At 35.8% G+C, this 23,517-nt stretch overlaps 2 protein-coding genes across 2 annotated transcripts in view; one reads left to right on the forward strand and one right to left on the reverse strand.

Moving 5' to 3' along the window:
- Window positions 1-2,333: 2,333 nt before the first annotated feature.
- Window positions 2,334-12,125, forward strand: olfml3b (olfactomedin-like 3b). Its single transcript, XM_051122621.1, has 3 exons — window positions 2,334-2,690; window positions 7,714-7,999; window positions 11,085-12,125. The coding sequence occupies exons 1-3, from the start codon at window positions 2,508-2,510 to the stop codon at window positions 11,867-11,869; spliced, it is 1,254 nt and encodes a 417-aa protein (XP_050978578.1). The 5' UTR covers window positions 2,334-2,507; the 3' UTR covers window positions 11,870-12,125.
- Window positions 12,126-12,548: 423 nt separating this feature from the next.
- syt6b (synaptotagmin VIb) overlaps window positions 12,549-23,517 on the reverse strand; it is a 39,513-nt gene continuing 28,544 nt past the window's right edge. Inside the window, exons 2-7 of the mRNA XM_051122620.1 lie at window positions 18,145-18,523; window positions 17,194-17,770; window positions 14,574-14,694; window positions 14,193-14,364; window positions 13,953-14,103; window positions 12,549-13,873 (exon numbers count right to left, since the gene is read on the reverse strand). Of these exons, the coding sequence (XP_050978577.1) occupies window positions 13,802-13,873; window positions 13,953-14,103; window positions 14,193-14,364; window positions 14,574-14,694; window positions 17,194-17,770; window positions 18,145-18,523 (1,472 nt within the window). The 3' untranslated portion in view covers window positions 12,549-13,801. The remainder of the gene's footprint in view (window positions 13,874-13,952; window positions 14,104-14,192; window positions 14,365-14,573; window positions 14,695-17,193; window positions 17,771-18,144; window positions 18,524-23,517) is intronic.

Genomic DNA, 23,517 nt, shown 5'->3' on the forward strand with positions numbered 1-23,517 from the left:
GGCGACAGTCTGAATGAGTCCATGCTGATCCCACAGCATACACACAGAAATATATTTTGACTTCCTCATCTCAGGTGTTATATATTTCACTTGTTGATTGTGATCATTTATTGTAATTTGATTAGACAGAAATTCTTTATGCTGTCTAACAACTTTAACAGCACATTTACCTACGGCAGAAATGTGTTGGTTATGTCTGTTTTCTTTTCTGCCCCAAAAACAGGAAGAGGAACTCCTAATGACTGCATGCTAATACTGTGCGCCTCCTAGTGGTAGAATGTTTTTTGTTGTTGTTGATAAACCAACATCAGCATTTAAAATAGCAGTAGATTATTGGACAATTATTTTAACTCTATAAAGCCAATAAATGATCAACAATTATCAACAAAATAAGATATTTTTTATTAAATCTGAGAGCTTTCTGACCCTGCATTAACAGCAACACAACTGACATGTTCAAGGCCCAGAAAGGTTCAACCATAATGTTATGAAGCTTCTAGAATATTTTTTGTAAACAAAGAAAGCAAAATTAACAACTTGCAGGGTCAGAAAGCTCTCGGATTTCATCAGATATATTTTAATTTGTGTTCCGAAGATGAATGAAGGTCTTACAGGTTTAGAACAACATGAGGGTGAGTTTTCATGACAGAATTTTTACTTTTGGGTGAGCTATCCGTTTAATTGTTTTGCCCCTGATTGAAACTACAGAGCTTTGATCATAAAGACATTAATGACATATATATGACATATAAAGATCTCACTGATTTAGATTACAAGTGCTCAGATTTTACTTTATGATCATATAAATATCAGCAGCTGCATATTCCAAATTGTCACTATATCACACTGTTAAATTAGCAGCATTGACATAACGTAACAAACTTCTATTAACAAAAATAAATAAAAACACACCATGTTTATATGCCTACTATAAAATAGTAAATTTCACAAAGTATAAATAGGTATACAAAATTGAAAATCAGTAAACACTGTGTAAACAAATAAATAAGAAACGTAGAACGTTTATTAACAAAACGAATAAGAAAGCTTGGAATCATGGCATACAACTTGATGTAATATATATATATATATATATATATACAACACTGTGGAACCAAATAAATATGAAATTTCCACTATCACCTTAGATAAATGGCAGAAGTCAACAGGCTTTTCAAACTCCAAAATATTTTTTAAACAGGCGCTTTTGCATTTCATTTCGAAACTCTTCTGCCATGGTCTTGATGAAATTCATGATCATACGAATTTAAGACTTGCTGCTCTGATTTAAGATCTTTTCAAGGCCTTAATTCACGGAAAAGTGATTTAAGACTTTTTTAAAACCCGCGGAAACCCTGTGTGTCTCTTAAAGGGACATTTCACCCCAAAATGAAAATTCTGTCATTTATTACTTTATTAAAATGGCTCTAGGCTGACGCAGAAAAGAAGAATTGTTGAATAAAGTTATTATTTTAGGTCTTTTTGCACACAAAAAGTATTGTCGTAGCTTTATAAAATTACGGTTGACCCACTGATGTCACATGGACTACTTTGGTACCTTTGGTACCTTTCTGGACCTTGAACATGGTAGGACCCTTGCAGTCTATGGAGGGTCAGAAAGCTTTTGGATTTCATCAAAAATATCTTAATTTGTGAAGATGAGCGAAGGTCTTACAGGTTTGAAACGGCATGGCAGTAAGTAATTAATGACAGAATTTTTATTTTTGGGTAAACTATCACTTTAACCTGCGTGAAAATGACCATGCAAGATCACTGAAATCAAAATAGGTTATGAGCCTCTTTATTTTAATTCATGATTTCTGAGGCAGTGACCTTTTTGCTCACTTTCAATTTCAATCATCAATTTCAATCAGCAATTTGCATAGAACATATTTCACTGCAGGCCAGGAGAGCTACAAACAAACCATTATCTATGGATGTTTCAACATGTTCCCAAACTTTGACTGATCACTGTGAATGATCCTCATAAATTAAATTTTCCTTGCTCTGAAACAGTGCCTGCAGCGAAACGCTCCATGGTTTACACTAGACTGAAATGTGAGTCAGTAACGGGAAATTGTCTAGTGTTATGCAACAGATTGAATGTGAGCCGTGCTGTTCGTCCAAAGAAAATAAAGCTGAAGCAGACTAAAAAGGGCAAGAACATTAGTAAATACTCTCTTTACTGTCTAACTGGGCAATTGAGTAATTTCCTTGCCTTTCAAATCATATTTACTCTGTGGCTAACCTTCTATCCATTTATGTTTGGAACCTTTTAGAAATAGACTATATATATTTATGTTTAAGATTAAGTCACAAATGTGAGTCATAATGTAATATGAATAATAAAATATTGTCTGGTCATTAGTAGTTTTTTGGTAGTGTTTTACCAGAAAAGGAGCTGGAGGTAATTCAGCTCTCCAGAGAAAGAGCTGCTCCAGATGTTTTAGGCTCCTCCTCTCGTTCTGCTCTTTCTCTAAACATTCCAGCCAACTCAGTGCCTCTGCATGAGGGCTTTTCCACTCCGCCTGTCATACGCACATACTCACACACTCAGAGTTTCTAGGCAGTCTCCTCCGGTCTTTAAGATGAGAGCCCTTCAGCTCCTTGTCCTCGTTCTCTGTGGCCTGGTGGGGGCACAGCAGCAGGCCCTTATGGACTACTTGGAAAGAAGACTCCTTGCTATTGAGGTAAGAACAACAATGCTCTCCCATCCAGACCCTGGCCTCCAGTTACAGGCTGACATGGAGTTTTGAGAAGAGTGAAGCTATGGGAGAAAACAACAGAGTGAGTTTTGGATGAATTGTGGATTTAAGCTACACGTTAGATCATTAAAACTTAGTCGGTTAAGTTCTGTTAGGTTGCTTATAGGAGAACCCTCACAAAAATGGCTAAAACGTAATGTAATTACCAAACAAGTATGTATTTACATAAATATATAATGTATACACACACTACTGTTCTAAAGTTTGAGGTCAGTGAGATTTTTTTAAAGAAATGAAGTTGTATTCAACAACGATGCATCAAATTGATCAGAAGTGACAGCGAAGACATTTAGAATGGAAATGATCTCTATTTCAAACACATGCTGTTCTTTTTAGCTTTCTATTCATTAAAAAATCCTAAAATTATCGCAAAAATATTAAGCAGTACAAATGTTTCAACACTGATAAGAAGAATGTTTCTTAAGCAGCAAATCAGCATGATTTCTAAAGGATCATGTGACATCAAAAACTGGGGTAATGATGCCGATAAATTACATTTTAAAACATATTAAAATAAAAACTGTGTAGAATATTACAGTTTTTACTGTATTTTCAAATAAATAAATGCAGCCTTGGTGAAAAGAAGTGACTTCTTTTTAAAAACATTACTAACACTTTTCAACTGAAGTAATTTACATGTATTTTCTTTGAGTATTAATGGTTTTAAAAAATTTATGAGAAGTATTTCATTCATATCTTGTAAATGTTAGGGCAGCTAGAGGCCAATTTTACTTTGAATGCTAGGTAAAGAAGCTCCCAGTGGTACTATGGTGATATTTAGAGCAAAATTTGTCACTAAACGCAAGTGTTTTTTGCACGTAACATACAATTCTAAGCACAAACTTATTCAAAATTATAACTGTACATAAGTGTTTTATTGGTATACTTCTTTTAAACTAAAAATAGGAAAGTATACTTTTAGTCTACTTTTTATGTACTTCTTAGAAATGGCCTTTATGTACTTCTCAGAAATATACTTAAAATGACTTATACTTAGAAGAAGTCTAATTATATTTGAGCTATACTTGTGCTCCTAGAATCTGTGTTTTCATTGTTATACGGTGGGGGGTGCTATTACACATCTTCAGTACAGAATTTCCAAAAAACCACAAGTGAAGAAGAAACTGAAACAACAGATGCTTCCATACATAATCTAACAGTGTAGCGTTATGGAATAAAATGTCGACCAGTGAAGAGGAAATAATGACTGTCAAGCTTTGGGGTGTTGACCGACTCCATCTATGTTTTAATTTTTAAATAATTCTGAATCTTACCCACATTCAAGTGTTTAAAAAAAATGCTCAAAAAGATGTTTTGTGTTCAGATATTCAAATTATATATACAAATTATTACCTAGATAGGGACATAGTAGTATACTTAAAGTATGATGTAAAGTTCACTTAAAGAAAACTAGTGAGTATACTTGCAGTATAAAACTAGTAGTTTACTGAGACTATACTTCAAAGTGTACTAAAAATGCTACTACAAGTATTTAATTAGTAAACTATCAGTATATCTATAGGTTCACTTTTATTATACTTGCAGTACAAGCTAAAACATTGATGTAAACTAGTTGTGTACTCTGTTATAAAGTATACTTAAAAGTATACTTTTATATACTAGAAAGTGGGCCAAGGAGTACTGTTAGTATACTAGTATACTATTATTTGTATACTTACTATATAAAGTATACTAAAAATATACTTAAACTTTACTTACGTATACTTAATAAAATAAACCTGAAGTATACTACTTTTTGGTAAGGGATGTCTGACAAACACACCAACATAAGAAACATACGGACATGCACACTATCTCACTTCCTTTCTGCATTTGCTCCATTGCCAGGATTCTTTCTTCTTGAGTCGGTCACCCGATCTCCCTCTGTGTCTTGGATTCGGCCACATGAAGGAAATTTTGTCTCCTGTTTTCTCCCTGTGCTGACTCTGCACGTACAGTTCTTCTCAGACGAGTCATTTTGTGTGATTATGCTAAAACACACTTTGCTTCTTCTTTCCTTCCACTGAGTCACAATTCAAAAAAGAACATTTGCTGCCAAAGGTTGATCCATCTGCAGCGCAAATGATGCTGTTCCAATGCCAAAGCTCTCATGAATTCCTGCAGCTGTCAAGGGAGGGTTTATATTAGAATAATTTACACTCATGAGACTGCCTGACTCAGTATTTAGTGTGCTCGAGTTCACGGTTTAAAATGTATAATTGCTTAGAACGTGCATCGGCAAAAATCAATGTCTGCATGCATGATCTATGATAGTAATGTCAGTCAAGTCAAATTTATTTATATAGTGCTTTTTACAATACATGTTGTTTCAAAGCAGCTTCAAAGCAGAAAATCTTATTCTAACATACAAGGTCTTTAAAGTTGTGTTTTGGGCCATTATGCTTTGGCATAGTGTCTGTCGAGTGAACTAAAACTCAAAACACAATATGGCTTAATCCCTAATCAAGTTGTTTTTGCTGCGCGTTTCAAAGCGAAGCGATCCAGTGTTTTCTGCACCTCAGAATGGCTCAGTTCACAGCGAATGCAGTGAACTTGTTTATTGCATGTGTTGTGAGTTTAGCGCGCATCTGGCAACACAACGGCCACCGGTTATGCTTTATTTTCGGTACAAGCGAGTCAGTTGGTAGTAGGCTACATAACTATAATATCAAAGGTTAAAATTAACTGATAGAGTTCATTTACATACAGTCTGTATACAAACGCTTAAATTACTCTCAATGAAGTTTTTATAATAACAAAGTTACAACTAGATGAGTAAAGTCTGACAACAAACTCTAAGTTGGCTTGAGAAGGCCTAGTCTGAAAATTTGAAGCAGTTGTAAAAGTATGAAAGATGATGTTGCTGGCATGATTTATCACATTGCTTACATGATTTAACATATTGTGAGCATGTTTTAGCATGATCAGCTTGTTGTTTGCATTTTCATAGGCTGATTACAATGTTATTAGCATGATTAGAATGTTGCTAGCATGTTGTTAGCATGATTCACAAGTTAGTACTAGCATAGTTCTAGCATGAATAATCTAATAACATGTTATTAGCATGATTAGCAAGTTATTGACATTTTCTAGCATGATTAACATGTTACAAGCATGTTGCTAGCACGTTTCTAACATGATCAGCATGTCACTATCTTGTTAATAATATGTTGTTAGCATGATTAGCATGTTACTAGCCTGCTGTTAGCATGATTCACAAATTACTAGCATGGTTCTAACATGAATAATCTAATAACATGTTGTTAGCATGACATGATTAGCAAGTTATTCACGTTTTCTAGCATGATTAACATGTTACATGCATGTTGCTAGCACGTTTCTAACATGATCAGCATGTCACTAACATGTTACTAGCCTTTTGTTAGCATGGTTAGCATGTTACTAGCCTGTTAACATTTTTAGCAAGTTAGGGACATTTTCTAGCATGATTAACATGTTACTAGCATGTTGCTAGCACGTTTCTAACATGATCAGCATGTCACTAGCATGTTACTAACATGTTGTTAGCATGATTAGCATGTTACTAGCCTGTTGTTAGCATAATTCACAAGTTACTAGCATGGTTCTAGCATGAATAATCTAATAACGTTGTTAACATGATTAACAAGTTATTGACGTTTTCTAGCATGATTAACATGTTACAAGGATGTTGCTAGCACGTTTCTAACATGATCAGCATGTCACTAACATGTTACTAGCCTTTTGTTAGCATGGTTAGCATGTTACTAGCCTGTTGTTAACATTTTTAGCAAGTTAGGGACATTTTCTAGCATGATTAACATGTTACTAGCATGCTGCTAGCACGTTTATAACATGATCAGCATGTCACTAGCATGTTACTAATATGTTGTTAGCATGATTAGCATGTTACTAGCCTGCTGTTAGCAAGATTAACATGTTACTTGAATGTTGTTAGCATAATTAGCTTGTTACTATCATGATTAGCAAGTTACTAGCAAGATTTGAGCATGATTAACAAGTTACTAGCATGTTGTTAGCATCATTAGAATGTTGCTAACATATTTCTAACATGATTAGCCAGTTACTGGCATTTTGTAATCATGATCAACATGTTACTAGCCAGTTGCTAGCATTAGTATTTTTCTAGCATGTTGTTAGCATGATTAGCATGTTACTAGCATGACTGGCAAGTTACTAGCATGATTAGCATGTTGCTAGCATAATTAGCAAGATAGTAGCATGAGACTTTCTCAAGCCAACTTAATTACATGATTATATTTTTCAATTAGTTTTTTGAAATATAAACATCTAAGTGGTAACATTAGTTGTCATAAAAACTTAACAGATTTATTCAAACATAAATTTAACACCGAAGAACAGTAAAAATTATAATGAATATTTTGTATGGTGCATATATTTAGCAAAATACTGTTCTCTAGTGTTAATTTTTTTAGCTGACTAACGAGTTTATGGTCACCGAATATGCTTTTTTCAGTTCAGTCACTCCACAATAAACAGCGCCAAAATGGCATTTACTGTATGAATACTGTAATAACTTTGAAAGAATTTGAAATCTATATCCAAGGTAAAAAAGCACAAAGCTTATTGCGATTCACTGGATGGGTGGTGCACTACAAAGTTCCATTCATTAACAGGCTAGACGTAAAAATGAGAGTCGATTAAAATCGAGAAATCAATATATTATATATTGCTACACTATACAGTATGTAGGAAGCTGTTTAGTACACTTAACCACATAGCAACGCCCTCAGAACCACCCTAACATTATGGTGATGACTTTTAACCCGAAGAACCACTCACATTTATTTCAAAGCTAATTGCTAGCCTTCACTTCATCTTATCATATGAAAGCTGCTCATTTCACAGATACGTTTACAGCTGACTAATTCAAATCTCTTTTATTGAGGCTCTTGAGACTTGTTGTTGTTTATTTCTTCATTGGCAGGATCGCATCTCCTTGTGGCATGAGCAGACCAGCCGCTACGCCTCAGAGCTGCGCGAGTTCAAGCAGCAGATGGTGGCACAGCTAGAGGGCCTGGACAAGAACAAGGAGGCGCTGCGGAGCGAGTTGGACACAGTGGGTACACGCGTAGACCGCGTGGAGAGAGAGATGGACTACCTCGAAACACAGAATGGAGCGCAGCCTTGCGTGGATGTAGAGGACAAGCTGGTCGAGCAGCAGGTGACGGTTGTCAAGGAGAGGAATAAAGCCAAGTACTCCAAACTCACAGGTAAAGAGCTTTAGGTAACATTCCACAGGCGCAGATACTAGTAATGTTTGCCTCGCAGCATGATGGCACTGGCCATAGCTGGCTCATTCAACAAATTTAATACTCCAAAGAACTAGAGGCACAGTTTCCATGTTTTTGTTGTGCTGTTGAACTATGAAACATAAACATAAAATGGTGATTTCGGCCTCTTTCACTTTCTCAACTTATAATCATTCAAAAAGGTTAAATTGATTATATTTAATTGATTATTTGCAGTAAAACTGTTAAAAAAATGTTTGTAATTTTTACACAAATTGCAGTGTACCTTCAATCATGTAAAAAAAAAAGAAAAATATATAAACACTTGGTAATAGCAAATAAAAGTTTATCAGTAACTACAATAATAAAATTTCATCCAACATTTTATGACAGCAAACCTGTCACCTACAACCCTGTACCCATTCTGACATATATGTCTGATGTTAATATTTCTAAATAAAAATAAATTAATTAAAAATTAAATTATATTTAATCACTGTTTTGTCTGTATTATTTATATACTATTATGCCATTAATTAATATTTTGAACTAGCATTTATTTTTATATTTTTTTAGTTTTCGATTTTTAAGCCAAATGTCAAAATTGTCCTATTGTGTGACTGTCTCAAGCATGGTTAAATAAATTATAACTTTTATAAATTAAAAAGAAAAGTGTAAAACATTTAATAAATACCTCTGGCATAATTGTATTAATTGTACAAGTGTCTATTTTAGTAGTGTAGTTCATTTATTTCTGAAAGCACAGGAACTTGATACATTTTATCTCTGAAAACAATGTCCTTTGGTTTGACACCATGTCCTGATTTTAAATCGCACAATTCCAGAAACAAAATTTATTAGTTGAAGGACCCCCATTCATGATTATGTTACTGAACCCCCTTGTCAATGCATTGGTAAATTTTAGTCTCTTTTTTGGAACCACTACAAAAGTGTTACATTTAGTTGTCCTTTGGTGTGACACCCCTAAATTATATTGTTTATTGTTAAACTGTATTTTAAACTACATAATCATGGAAAATTGTGCAAATGTGTCTTGGTAACCGCTAATGACAGGTTAGGTTGGAATAGCAGGGTCATTAATTGACACAAAAGGATGAAACGTCCTTTGGTGTGACAGATGATGTCCTCCGGTGTGACGCCTGTACTGTCACACCAAAGGACAAAGATGTCACACCAGAGGACAAGGTCTCTTTAAGAAGCATTTAAAATAATTACATAAGATTTGTTTACTCCTTTTATTTTTTATTATAATTTTCAGTGTTTTTACGTGCAATAATTACATTAAACTATTTTCTGATGTTTTTGCAGAAAACTTGTACTGTTACAATGTCATGAAAATAAGTATAAAATGTGATACTTTGTTTTTGAAACAGAAAGAATTGAGGGAGAGAAATTAGTGGCAGAGAGAGGACACATAAATATGTCTCAAATCAGAAAATATTATAAAATATGTCTTTTTTAGACACATTTTAGAAAATGAACAGGGATCCACCAGAAGGGAGGAGATCCTAAGAGAACGATGCAAAAAGTAAATAGAATCAAAATGATGCCTTAAAAATAGTAACCATATATTTTTTAAAAATTAATTCTCATTTTAATGTATACAGACTACGAGACTGAATTTTGTTGATAAAAAATTATTTTGATTTGTTTAAAAAACATGTTGATGTTGTATCAAAATTACTCTTTCTTTCTCCTCTGACATGTTCAAAATTAAATTGAAATACTTAGTTAGTGTGACATAATGTCCTATGGTGTTACATACATAAAAGAACCAAAGATTTGTTTTTATCTCAAAATATCCTTAAAAAAAGTTGAGTATTGCAATAGGAGAGATATAAATATCACTTATCTTAAAATGGTATAATTTTCAGCTGTTTTGAATGAATGACTTGAAATCGTCCAACAAATCATGGGGAAAAAATTATGTTAATTATAATTTCATATTAAATAAATAACACTATATGAAAATAAGTGTCTAACAAGGAAGATACATTTCTCTTATGTTATTTGTATATTATTAAGAGTTTTTTTTTTTAATTTTTAATGTCACACCATACAATTCCGTAAAAATGTAAAATAAATAAATTAATTAATTAATTAAAGAATTGCAGAAGTTAGTGACCTATTATATTTTCTCAAAGATCAAACTTCACACTATATAAATATATGTATTTTACAAAAAAAAAAATTTTTACTGCCTATTTGTCAACTAACATATATATAGTGTTCATTTATTTTTTATTTTAGTGTTAGTAATTTTTGTCTTTAACATACTCTCATTATTTTAGTTAGTTAAAACTTATCAATTTTTTTTAAGTTGAAGAGTTTAATTTACATTTTTAATTTTTCTTTTAATTCATTTTTATTTCCATTCCTGAAAATGTCTGTAATAGTTTTAGTTTTAGTTAATAATAACAAAACTGTCAGGTTTGAAAATCTTCAGGTTTGAAAATCTTCCTAGAAAATTAAGAGGAAAACTAACTGTTAAAAGTGCCAACTACACTTCATAGATTCAATTTTAAGAAACGAATGAATCGAAGTTTCTTTGAGTAAGTGGCATGAGAACGACAAGAAAGCAGCTCAATCACACGAAGCTCTGAGCTATTATAACTTTGGCAGACTTTAATACATAATGCATTAAGTAGTGGGTCTAATCTTCCTAAAGTCCTCGTTTAGAAAAGCACTTAGAGGTACTAAATAAAATGTATTATTATTCCATCATTGAGAAAGACAGTAATTATACTGCTGGAGGACAAATCATGATGCTTTCCATATAGCGTCTCTACACTTCAGCAGCTCTACATTGCCTTGTCATAGCAAAACGCCTCCAATCTGATTAACCCAGACTGTCATTAGTGTACTGTGCGTTCCCATTAGGGTTTAGTGTTAAATCTGACTTTATTGGAAAGCACATAAGTAATATCATGAGGAACGGATGCACTTTGAAATGGATCACAAGAGGGCAATTATTGATATTCTAGTTTGGATAGCACCAAATATCTAATGAATAACAATGACGGATTTAATTTTTCCTTATTTTTAGACTGTAGTGACATGATCTCCAGCATCAAAGCCATGAAGATCCTCAAACGAGTGGGCGGCGCTAAGGGAATGTGGACCAAAGACATGGGAAGTGCCAGCGGGAAGGTTTACATCTTAAACGGGACCGAGGATAATACCCTGTACGAATTTGGTACAGTCCGTGAATTCACCTCCTCCCAAGGCACTTCTTCGGCCACCAGCGTCGAGCTCCCTTCAGCGTGGCGTGGTATGGGTCATGCCGTCTACAACAACCACCTGTACTATCTGAAGCAGGGTGCGGAGATGAAACTAATAAAGTTTGATCTTCAGAAGAACATAGTTGTAGACAGTGCCGTGTTTCCAGTTAAAAACCAGCTCCCCGTCTACAACCTGAATCCTGAGACCTTCATCGATTTAGCAGTGGACGAAGAGGGTCTGTGGGCCATCTACGCCACTCAGGAGAACGAAAGGCACATCTCTTTGGCCAAGATAGACTCTAAAACACTAGACATCGAGCAGATGTGGGACACCCCTTGTGTGAGGGAGAACGCAGAGGCGGCGTTCGTCATCTGCGGTACCGTCTACGTGGTCTACAACTCTAAACTACCCAGCCGCTCTCGAATTCAGTGCGTGTTTGATGTCAGCGACATGGTCACGAATGACGACGCTCCAAATGTATACTTCCCCAAACGATACGGCACTCATGCCAGTCTCAAATACAGCCCTGTGGAGCAGCTGCTCTACGCTTGGGACGATGGTTATCAAATCCTCTACAAACTTCAAATGAAAAAGAAGCTGGAGGTGTAGAAGATGTACCGAAGACAAAAAAGCAGAGAGGAGAGGAAATGCCCATGTTATTGGCTTGCTTTATCTTACGCAACCCAGCTGGGTCACACATCAATACGTTGAGCTTTGTAGTTACACAGAGAGGACAACATATGATTGATTGGACACACTTGTTTGGTTCAGTTGTTTGCTAGAAATCAATGTACCGGGCTTAAGAAGACCCCCTTTTTAACTTTGTTTGCCTGGAGCAGAACTAATAAAATGATTTTATATATTATGTTGACATAAAACGTGCTGTTAATAAATAATTGTACAAACACCACAAATAATTCTGCTGTTAACCATTACAGCAATACTGTACATATAGGCAAGAATCTGAAAGATTCATAACTGCACAACACAGATATATCTATGGTATAATGTCGTTATCTACCCTAAAGGGGTTTATTTTGAGTTGAATGATTTTATCACCTTACCTGTATGATCTTTAAGCTTCCGCTAAAAGGGAAACATAGTCCACGTTGATGAACTCTGCAGGAATATACTGTAAGTCTTCTGAGGTAGTCACTTTTCAAATGAGTTAAACTTTTAATGTTTCTCAGGAATATTTGTTTTCGTTTTCCATTCTACCGCTTGTCTTGCGATTTTAAATGTAAAACGTTTTCTGTGTTAGCAAGAAATGAAATAAAAACAAAACAGATAGAAGCCAGGAACTTTAATCACACCTTTCAAGTACAAGGGGATGTTCTGAAACAGTAACTGTACATTACAAATACAAAGTCTCAATATAAAATTGAAAAGTGGCTCTGAATCAGGCATTTCACACAGAAACACCAATTCCAGTGAAGATACAATGAGTTCCAGCCAGGCCAGCCAACAAAATACATAATGTTATCTGAAGAGAAAACACCTCAAAGGTGACAGGAAAAATACAGAACAATGAACATTTATCAGGTTTTATGTAAAATACAAAATTGGTCTTTGTAAAACAGTGCTTCTAATTTACATAATGATATAATTTCAAGTCTTGTTAGAAAGCCAGGGATTTTTGCATCCTTTAGATCTGACACACAATCCTTGGTATTCATTATGGTTTTACTTTGGAAGCTACAATTACTGCGTGATAAAATTATGATGGTTTTAGCCCACTGTACATAATGGATGTAGCTGTACATGGCTGCATTTAACTGAGCTGAACTTAGATCGAAGAAGAAAATAATGGCAAATGAATCAAAATACTCATAGATCAGCAACATAAAATTTTAAATACAGACAAAGCAAAAACTCTACAGATGATGAGATATTTGTAGACAGGATACAAATATACAGGATATTCTTGGCATTATCGTTTTTGGTGGCAGAACAGTTTCACTACTTCACAAACAAAAGGAAGATCAATGGAATATATCTCTGCTCTGTAAACAATATACAGTTCGGCTAATATATCTCAACATATTGAGGACTTCATATATCTCCATTCATAAAAATCTCTTAACACATGTATTTTATATTCAAAGAAGACAAAAAAGAACTAGAAGGAAGTTAAGGCTAAATATGTAATAAACTATATCTTCAAACTATTATAATGTTCATTAAAATATAATATACATCTACCAATTATACAATATTCATCAACAAATACAGCCTTTTACTCTTCTGAGTTGCTTAAATTCATCTTGAGGTGTATCGTTTAACCTCTTTGAGCTTGTGTGGCTTGTGGATTTACCCAATGTAGGAAAGCAACACTTCAATCCAAACACAAAAAAAGCTAAAACTCGGCTAGGCTCAGTTGCACTTGGAAAGGTTTAGACGGCACCCTCTTTCTTCCCGCTCCATCACACGTCAACACAGACATAAGCTGTGTCACACGTTGTCTGAGGACAAATCTTGGATCTCACCATCAGTCCCTGGGAGATACTTGGCTTGAAGACTTAGGGAGAGGCCATCCCTTCTTTATGGGCTGGATGGGAGTCTAGGGGATGGGCAAGACCCCTGACTGTCAAAACTTGCGGTGCGAGTCTTCCACTGAAAGAAACGAGAGATAAAATGATTGAAATGAAAATGTACTTTTCCACTCTGCAAGCTTTTGAGGATAGACATTCACCTCCTTCTCGGACTTCTTGGGCTCTACGAGCGGATGCCAGTGAGCGATGGGTTTTCGAGGATAGGCGAGCATCTCATTCCAGTGGTCTCTCCCAAGCCCCTCGGCATGGATCCCTACACGACAGACTCCAATGATCTCATTGTGTCCCACTCTATACACCAGGAGAATGAAGAATAGATTGTGAAACGCATAGACAACATATTTGTAGATTGAAAATATCACACATTGAATAACACTTACAGATCGTAGTCCATAACTGATATGTGCAAGCTGACTTGATCCATATTCTCTGGGGGAATGTCAAAGATAATCGCTTCATTATACGTTGGATTCAGTGTGTTCTTTTTTATGGAAGTTTTCTTCTTTTTCAAGCGTCTCCCATCACAAATCAGTGACACCTTCACGTACGGATCTGCCAACAGAGCAGGGAGGTGTGACACGAATTTCTCAACGTATCTTACGCCTTGTCTTTCATGGTCTGAATATGTCTGACTAAAGGACTTGTAATATGCTTACTGACAATGATAAATGTGACTGTCCAAATGTGTAAACAGGAAGATGAAGCCTAGCAGACTGGTGCAAGAAAATAAAGACACAGACAAATAAAGGACAGCAGCATACCTGAATAACCAGTAATATCCATGGCTTTGAGGTTCCTACATTTGATGACAGTAAGTGTGAGTCTCCCTGCAGTTGGTAAGTAGCAGAGAGAGAACATTATCTCTCCCAGATCCACACTCTCCTGCAGAGTCAAATGGAGACACTCAAAATCTAACAGATCATGTTGGCAATTGATATTTCTCCCATATTTAAAAGGGATAGTTCACCCAAAAATGAAAATTACCCCAAGTCATCCTAGATGTATATGACTTTCTTATTTCAGACGAATACAGTTGGAGTTATATTAAAAAATGTCCTGGCTCTTCCAAGCTTTATCATGGCAGTAAATGGGTGTTGAGATTTTGAAGCATAATAAAGTGAGTCCATCCATTATAAAATGTGCTCCACATGGCTCCCGGGTGCGTTCCAGTGGATGGCGTAGGACGTATGTGTAGTTAGAAGTAACGAACATGGAAATGCCAAGAAATGAGCAAAACAAATATTCAATATAAGATTTCAACATAAGCCAAGAGGAAACTGGTTTTCCTTTGCTGTAAACAAAACTTGGTTCTGGCGTCCTACGTCATCTACTGGAATGCCACTGTCTTGTGAACGTGCGTACGACAGTTAGCAGAAGCTAGAGAGTATGGTTTATAAAGTTTTAAATATGGATTTTCTTACACAAATGCACTGCTTTGCTTTAGAAGGCCTTTATTAACTTCCCAAAACTGTGTGGAGCACTTTTATAATGGATGGATGCACTTTTTTAGGCTTTGAAAATCTCAACCACTGTTTACTGCCATTATAAAGCATTTTCCAGAGGGAAAAACGATGCAGGGGGTCAAAACTTTTGAACAGAATGAAAATGTGTACATTTTTCTTATTTTGCCTAAATATATATTTTTTCATTTAGTACACTTCAGAAGCTATAGAAGACACTCACATGTTTCCAAGAAGACAAAATAAGTTTAATTTAAACTAATCTTTAAATATATATATATATATATTTTTTTTGCCATTTTTGCATTTTCTAGATAGGACAGTAAAGACTTGACAGGAAGTGAATGGAAGAGAGAGGGGAGCGGGATCGGGAAAGGTCCACGAGGTGGGATTCGAACTCGGGACACCCTAAGCGCAACCACATCATTTGTCGGCGCTCTGCCCCCCTGGCTCTTAATGCGTAATTTTTCCTTCTAAAGCATCAGTGAGTGTTTAAATCTTCTGTAATAGCTGCATATTAGTCCCTCAGTTGTCCTCAGTGTGAAAAGATGGATCTCAAAATTATACAGTCATTGTTGGAAAGGGCTCAAATACACAAAAATGCTGAAAAACCAAAGAATTTGTGGGACCTGAAGGATTTTTCTGAAGAACAGCAAACAGTTTAACTGTTCAGGACAAACAAGGGACTCATGAACAACTATCACGTAACAAAAAAATTCAGGTAACTGGACTATATGTAAGTGTCTTTTATGTGAAATATCTTATTCAGGTCAGTGCTAAATAAAAAATAAAATGCATTTAGTACGATCCCTCTTATTTTGTTTAAATAATTAACATTTTGCAGATTCTGCAAGATGTATGTAAACTTTTGACCTCAACTGTATATGATGCAGTAGCAGTAAATAGCTACAACATCCTCTGTCAAGTAGAAGCAGTGACGGTCTTGACTCAAATGGTGCCCTTGGCGAGACCAGACAAGACTCAGAAAGCTGCTTGGAAAAGTTCAATTTCAATGAAAGTGTCGGGTGGAACTGAAAGCATGCTGCACAATGCTGTCAAACTGCTGCGGGTGAGTGATACAGAAGTTGAGTGCGTGTCTGAGAGCTTTGCTCTGGAGAACCCTAGGCGACGGCATATACGGTCTATGCCAGAAACACCCTACTGAGTAGAAGAGATACAAACCTGGAACTCAAAACACTACACTCACATGTAGTAGTAAGAGTCCTGATGCAACAAATAACCCCATATCAGGATGTGCACCACAAAAATCGGAACAAAAAATAACCTTGAATAAAACAACAGTTTGGCAATAAATGCATCAGCAAGTTAAATTATTAAATTTAAAAAGAACCCTTCTGTCCTGAATACTATTAATATTTTATTATAAAAACAGAAGATAAAAAATCTCAGTGTTTTTTATCCATACAATGAAAGTAAAAAGATTTTTGACTCTATATTTGTTTTTGACACATATGTTTTTAATTATATGTACAAATTCTTTGATGTATTTTGAAATATTTCCATAGAAGAAAATGAGTTATACTGGTTTGGAATGACATAGAGAGTAAATGATAAGAGAAGTTTCATATTTTGGATGAACTATCCCTTTAAGACAGCTGAGATTATTGCAGACATATAATAAGGCAATAATTTTTCCCCTTAACGTTTTCAGAACTTAATATATGTACATTGCATAATTTATCATGTTTGGTAATTACCATATCACACCCCATAGGACACTATGTCTATGGATCATCTAATTATTCTCTGTGTTTTCAGCAAAATACTCAATACAAGTGAATTCCTATATTGGAAAACCAAATCATTAGGGTGACGTTAATGTGACATAAGCCACATTAATGTGATGAATCACCAGTGGGGTCTGAACTCACTAAGTAGTAAAGACGATAAATTGTCTTACGCTAGTGGCGTACTGGATGTCCTTCCAGATAGATGTCTCCCGGGACAGGTCTGAAACTTCAAAAAGGTTTTCCAGTATCACCTCGCCAATCATGTCGTGCCGTGAAAAGCGGTCAAAGTCAAAGACGCTCAAATGGAGCTTTCTGGACCCCAGCTCCTCGTACGGGACCGGAAACTGAAACGTCTCGTCAAACGTGGGGTTGAGCGTCTTGCGGTGCACGCGAGTCTGGAATTTCCGTTTGCGGTCAGGGAGCAGGTAGATCTTGACGTAAGGATCGGAGCTGCCGCACAAATCCTTCGCGGGTAGGTCGAACGCCTTGAGGATGGTGACGAGGAGGAGCTCTCCCTCGTAATCGTACTTTAGCGAGAAGCTGATCTTGCCGCATGTTTTGGCAGTGCCGTTCTTAGATGACTCCTCGGCTTCCATTGTGCTCTGTTTGTAAAGTTCCGGTTGGATGCGGCCAAGAGAGGCAGCGGTGCAGGTGGGATGGTCCTCCACGTCTAAAAATTCACTTCCGCGGTCCAGACTCGTGACGTGGTGCATCTGTCTTGGAAGGTGCTTTTTGAAGGAACTATGCCTGGCAAAAAAAGATTTGGCTGCTGAATTATACTGATCTGATGCACCGGTTCAAACAAAAGACACACCAGGTGTTAATCTACATTTGAATTATAACCCATGATTGAATGCAAATTGATGGTGATAATTCTGAACATGCTGCAAAGTTATAGACGTAGCATGGTTTTCCACCATCTGACCTTCTTTGTAGTCAATAAAACCAGAGACCTACTTCAGGTCTAATTCTGTCTGACATTTACAAGATTTCCTAAGTAATAACATGATTAGGAATGACTGGAACTAACCTCATAATGGCTTTGTATATACAGTAAACCATGATGACCTATATGAAGGTCTTCAGACACAAACATTTCTTCATTCTTCCAGAACACTGACCTGTTAGAGGAGGCCGGTTCGGTTGTTTGCCGTGAGATACGCGTACGTCTCAGCAGATGATCCTTCATGGACAGCTGCACGTCTGCGGGGATATCTGGCGACGTATGACTAATCTTCACTGCCGCCTCCAGAAAGTTCCCGGGATCCTTCAGCTTGTCTGCTGCCATAATGTCTCTGAGGGTTGGGTAGTAGTCACCGTGACCTTCTTCTCTGTGCTGGTCTCTCTCTGGCCGGGTGGGGGCAAGGGCGGTGGCGCTAGAGGAAAGCACTTTGCTGCGCCAGGGCACCCAGCACAGCTTCCAGGTGGCGACGCTGATGACACCCAGCAGGGCCAAACCACAAACCACAAATACAAGCAGCAGGAGACTGAAGGAAATGTCTGGACAGAAGATACAACATGGACAGAAGTGGACATTGTAAAAGTGCACGACTAATGGGCCTCTAGTTAGATTTCCATCAATGTTTCAGTTACACAATTATAAAGTGAGCTAAAACAGGTTCAAGTGAGTGTATGTTGATCCAATATGTGTTTATAAAGAATTAACATATACTAAATGTAAGCTGGAAATTACACTCCTGTACACAGTATACACATACTGGAAAACGATGCAAAACATAGTTTTTCAAAGACTATAACAAGTCATTTTTGCATATTCAACAAAACCTATATCAGCTTGACTCAAACTGGAAACTATAACTTTATACACTACCAATCAAAAGTTTTTGAACAGTAAGATTTTTAATATTTTTTAAAGAAGTCTCTTCTGCTCACCAAGCCTGCATTTCTATTTAAATATATTTTAAAATGTAATTTATTCCTGTGATCAAAGCTACATTTTCAGCATCATTACTCCAGTCTTAATTATCACATAATCCTTCAGAAATCATTCTAATATGTGGATTTGCTGTTTAAGAAACATTTTTTAAATTATTATTATTATTATCATCAATATTTAAAACTGTTGAGTACATTTTTTTCAGGACTGATGAATAGAAAGATCCAAAGATCAGCATTTATTCGCAATAAAAAGTTCATTCAAAAGCTTGAAGTCAGTGTAATTTAATTTTTTTTAGAAATAATATAGAAATAATGACTTCTATTTATCAAGGATGCTTAAAATTGATCAAAAGGTATGATAAAGAGATTTATAATGTTACAAAAGATTTCTATTTCAGATAAATGCTGTTTTTACAAACTTTCTATTAATCAAAGAAAGCTAAAAAAAATTCTACTCAGCTGTTTTCAACATAATAATAATAATAATAATAATAATAAATGTTTTTAAAGCAGCAAATCAGAATATTAGAATGATTTCTGAAGGATCATGTGACACTAAAGACTGGGGTGATGATGCTAAAAATTCAGCTTGGAAATCACAGGAATAAATTATATTTTAAAATACATTCAAATAGAAAACAGTTATTTTTAAATAGTACAAATATTTCAAAATGTACCGTTTTTTTCTGTATTTGGATCAAATAAATGCAGGCTTGGTGAGCTGAAGAGACTTCTTTAAAAAACATTAAAAATCTCTTGACAGGTAGTGTATTTGACTTTAAAAACTCTTGAACTAAAAGTAGAATTTGACCTAGATTACACTGAGCTGGATAACATTTGGTGACAATTCAGCAGAATTTGCATCAAAAATGTAGAATAAATCACATGAAAGCATATTTTCAAGGTGTAAAGGAAGATCATTTTCAGCGGCAACGCTGCTGCGGTCTACAAGGGTAGGTAACCGTTTTATCAGCTACCTTAAAACTCTTTCAAAATGGCCTTGGGCCAGCAGGCAATCCTTATTGTTGAGCCCTACCATATAAAATCAGCAACTGCAAGCAGTTCTGTATAAATGAGATGAAAAAGAGCCGCTTATACATCAAAGAAAACCTGTAGAGGCACTATCAATGACTTATATTATGTGTCTGTTTGCTTTAGCCTGTGGTGAAGGTAATTTAAAGAAATGTTCTGATCATGCCATGACTGTTGCACACTTCTTGGTCAATCACCACAGAGCACTCACATAAATATTAATCAGCACATGCTGAGAAGACAAACTCCAACATAGTTGTAGAAATGATCATTCAGTGTAAAGCACCGTCTGGTGAGGCTGCTTGCCTCTTTAGAGGCATGGCAATTGGTTTGTATGCCTTCAAAATGAGTCTCTAAAAATCGTCAGACCGCCAAAACTTCTCGGCACCGTTGTGTAGACGGTATTAACACTGAAGTTCACCCATCTTCCAGATGGAATTGCAAATGAGCTAAATGTAATTACAGACTTCTTCTTACAAGAAGAGCAGGTCATTGGTCATTCCTGCTCAATGGCAACAATTATATATCTGAGTGGATGAAAAAAACGCTGATCTATGATTATTAAAAATGCGTTGAAGTGCACGCCTCTCAGGGATGGAGCACTTGGCTGGCAACCAAGAAAACAAACAGGTGCAGCATCGATGTACATTCTCATTTCAATCACACTCTCACAGTTATTCGCTTCTCCTACTGGGGGACTGTGGGAGCACATAAACAACTTGACAAAATAATTAATGTGCCAATAAACGTGGAAAACTGGCCACTTGGGAGGCTTTGTGGCGAAAAATTATAAACGTACACCACACGCTTGTTGGAGATTCAAATGTAATAATTCGTCACTTAACTGCAGATGTGTCATTTCTGATTTCTGTACACTCATAACAGAGCAAATGTACCAGAGACAACCATTCTGCACAGCTGGTTGCTCTTGTTAGGTCTTGTCTTTAATAAAAAACCACAGGACCAACATTATCATTATCAGGACTTATAAAAGTACCACTATTATTATTTATAGTTTTGTTTTTATATATGCAATAGTGCTGTCGGCACAAGTTCTGTTAGGATAAACTGCACAATTCCCCTAAATGTAATGTAATGCTGTAATTGTTTTTGAGCTATTTAAAATGTCTGCACAAATCAAAACAAAATGATTGTATCTGCCCAGTTAAAAGAATAGTCAATCCACCCTCAGGCCATCCAAGATGTAGGTAAGTTTGTTTCTTCATTAGAACAGATCTGGAGATCTGTTTTTATAGCATCACTTGCTCACCAGTGGATCCTTTGCAGTGAATGGGTGCCGTCAAAACAAGAGTTCAAACAGCTGATAAAAACATCACATGATCCACAAATAATCCACACAACTTTAGTCTATCAGTTAACGTCTTGTGAAGCGAAAAGCTGTCCATGTGTAAGAAACAAATCCATAATTAACGCATTTCAACTTTAAACCATCACTTCCTGTAAGAGTCGACTCAACATATTTGTTTTTAACTGTTTTGGACTGCTTTCGCTGATAAACGAATGATTGGTGCATATTTTTGGATTTATTTATTACAAACATGCAGCTTTTGGCTTCATAAGACAATAATTGAGTCAAGCTTCTATCACCTGTTTGGACTCTCATTCTGACGGCACCCATTCACTGTACACTGGTGAGAAAATGATGTAATGCTTAATTTTTCCAAATTTATCTCAGTGAAAGAAACAAACTCATCTACATCTTGGATGGCCTGAGGTTGAGTACATTTTACAAAAGAATTTCATTCAAATTGTTCATTTTTGGGTGAATTATTAATTTAACTCTCAGGTTTTTAGTCTTTCGCATTTTGTGTGAATTATAAACATTGTTTACAATTTAAAAACAATGCTTCAAAAACAATAATGATATAAAGTTCATAGGTGGCCTGACTTGGACCCTCATCAAATCAGATACGCAGATAAGAACTGTATTATCCTCTCAGACAGTCAGACTCTTTTTTGCCACAAATGAAATATTAATGGGTCTGATGCAAGGTTATACAACCATTACACTGTTTACGTTTTGACAGCTTCACCTCACACAAGCTGGAGTGCATTAACAAGAACCAAGTGCAATCCTCTAAAGGCCTCTAAGACTTTGCAGGGATGTGAATGATCCTGTTTACATGCAGAAACAAAAAGACTAATATAACAGTACTGCATTCTTCTCAGTTTTATGATAAGTGCATGTAGTACTGAACAAGTGTTGTAGCCATACATGGCTATAAATATTGGATGGTTTTCTACGTTTGAAAGGAAGCCGTTCTACTTCTTGCTAAGCTTCATAATATCAATTACAAGTTGACTTGTCTACACTGAAGAAAATATGGGGAATTTAAAGGGTTTAATCATGTACATTGATTCTATGAATCAAGTTTCACAAACAAAACTTCACCAAATCCAATTATGGATTGACGTTATAATAAAGTGACACAATTAAGGAGTCTCAAATTGATTTTATATGGTTCACTGATGGGATCAATCTTTTTTTTTGTTCTCTGAATTATAAGATTGTACTAGCTCATTAATGAACTATTAGGGTACAACATGGCTAAAGGTGCCCCGGGGCAAAAGGTGCATTTGATACTATTTTGTTCTAAACCACTAGATGGCAGAAAAACGTGGGGTAGCACTTTACAAAACATTCACTTTTTTAACATACACGTGCAAAATTGGCTGATTCTTGATGCGATCGCGGGCAGCAGCGCAAAGTCGATTCTGTGCTTACTTGATCTAATATTTGATCTAAAATTATTCAATATATCTTGAGACAAAGGTCTTCTTAAAGGAGGAGTCCACTTCCAGAACAAAAATGTACAGATAATTGTCATCCAAGATGTTCTTTCTTCAGTCGTAAAGAAATAGTTTTTTTCCATATAATGGACTGATATGGTGCCCCAAGTTTGAACTTGCAAAATGCAGTTTAAATACAGCCTCAAACGATCCCAGATGTGTTTGTAAATGATCCCAGCCGAGGAAGAAGGATCTAGTGAAACGATTCATAAAAATAATACAGTTTAGATACTTTTTGTCTTGCTCTGCCTGAACTCTGTGTATTCTGGCTCAAGACAGTTAGGGTATGTCGAAAAACTCCAATCGTATTTTCTCCCTCAACTTCAAAAATCATTTCAAAATCATCCTACATCACTGCAGAAGTACTGACCCAGTCTTTGCAAAGTGAACATGCAAAGAAGATCAAACACCCTTAACAAAAATGGTAAAACAGCAATGGAGGACGATTTTGAAGTTGACAGAGAAGATGAGATGGGAGTTTTTTGACATACTCTAACTGTCATGAACTGGAAAAAAAAAAAAAGACAACACCAGCGTTTGACATTAAAAAGTACATAAATTCTATTATTTTTATGAAAATAGCCGATCGTTTCGCTACATAAAACCGTTCTTTCTCGCTGGGATCGTTTACAACTGCATTTGGGATCGTTTGAAGCCGCATTTAAACTGCCTTTTGTAAGTTCAAACTCGGGGCACCATATCAGTCCATTATATGGAAAAAAATGCTGAAATGTTTTCCTCAAAAAAACATA

The sequence above is a fragment of the Labeo rohita genome, chromosome 11, assembly GCF_022985175.1.
Source record: "Labeo rohita strain BAU-BD-2019 chromosome 11, IGBB_LRoh.1.0, whole genome shotgun sequence".
Taxonomy (NCBI): Eukaryota; Metazoa; Chordata; class Actinopteri; order Cypriniformes; family Cyprinidae; genus Labeo; species Labeo rohita.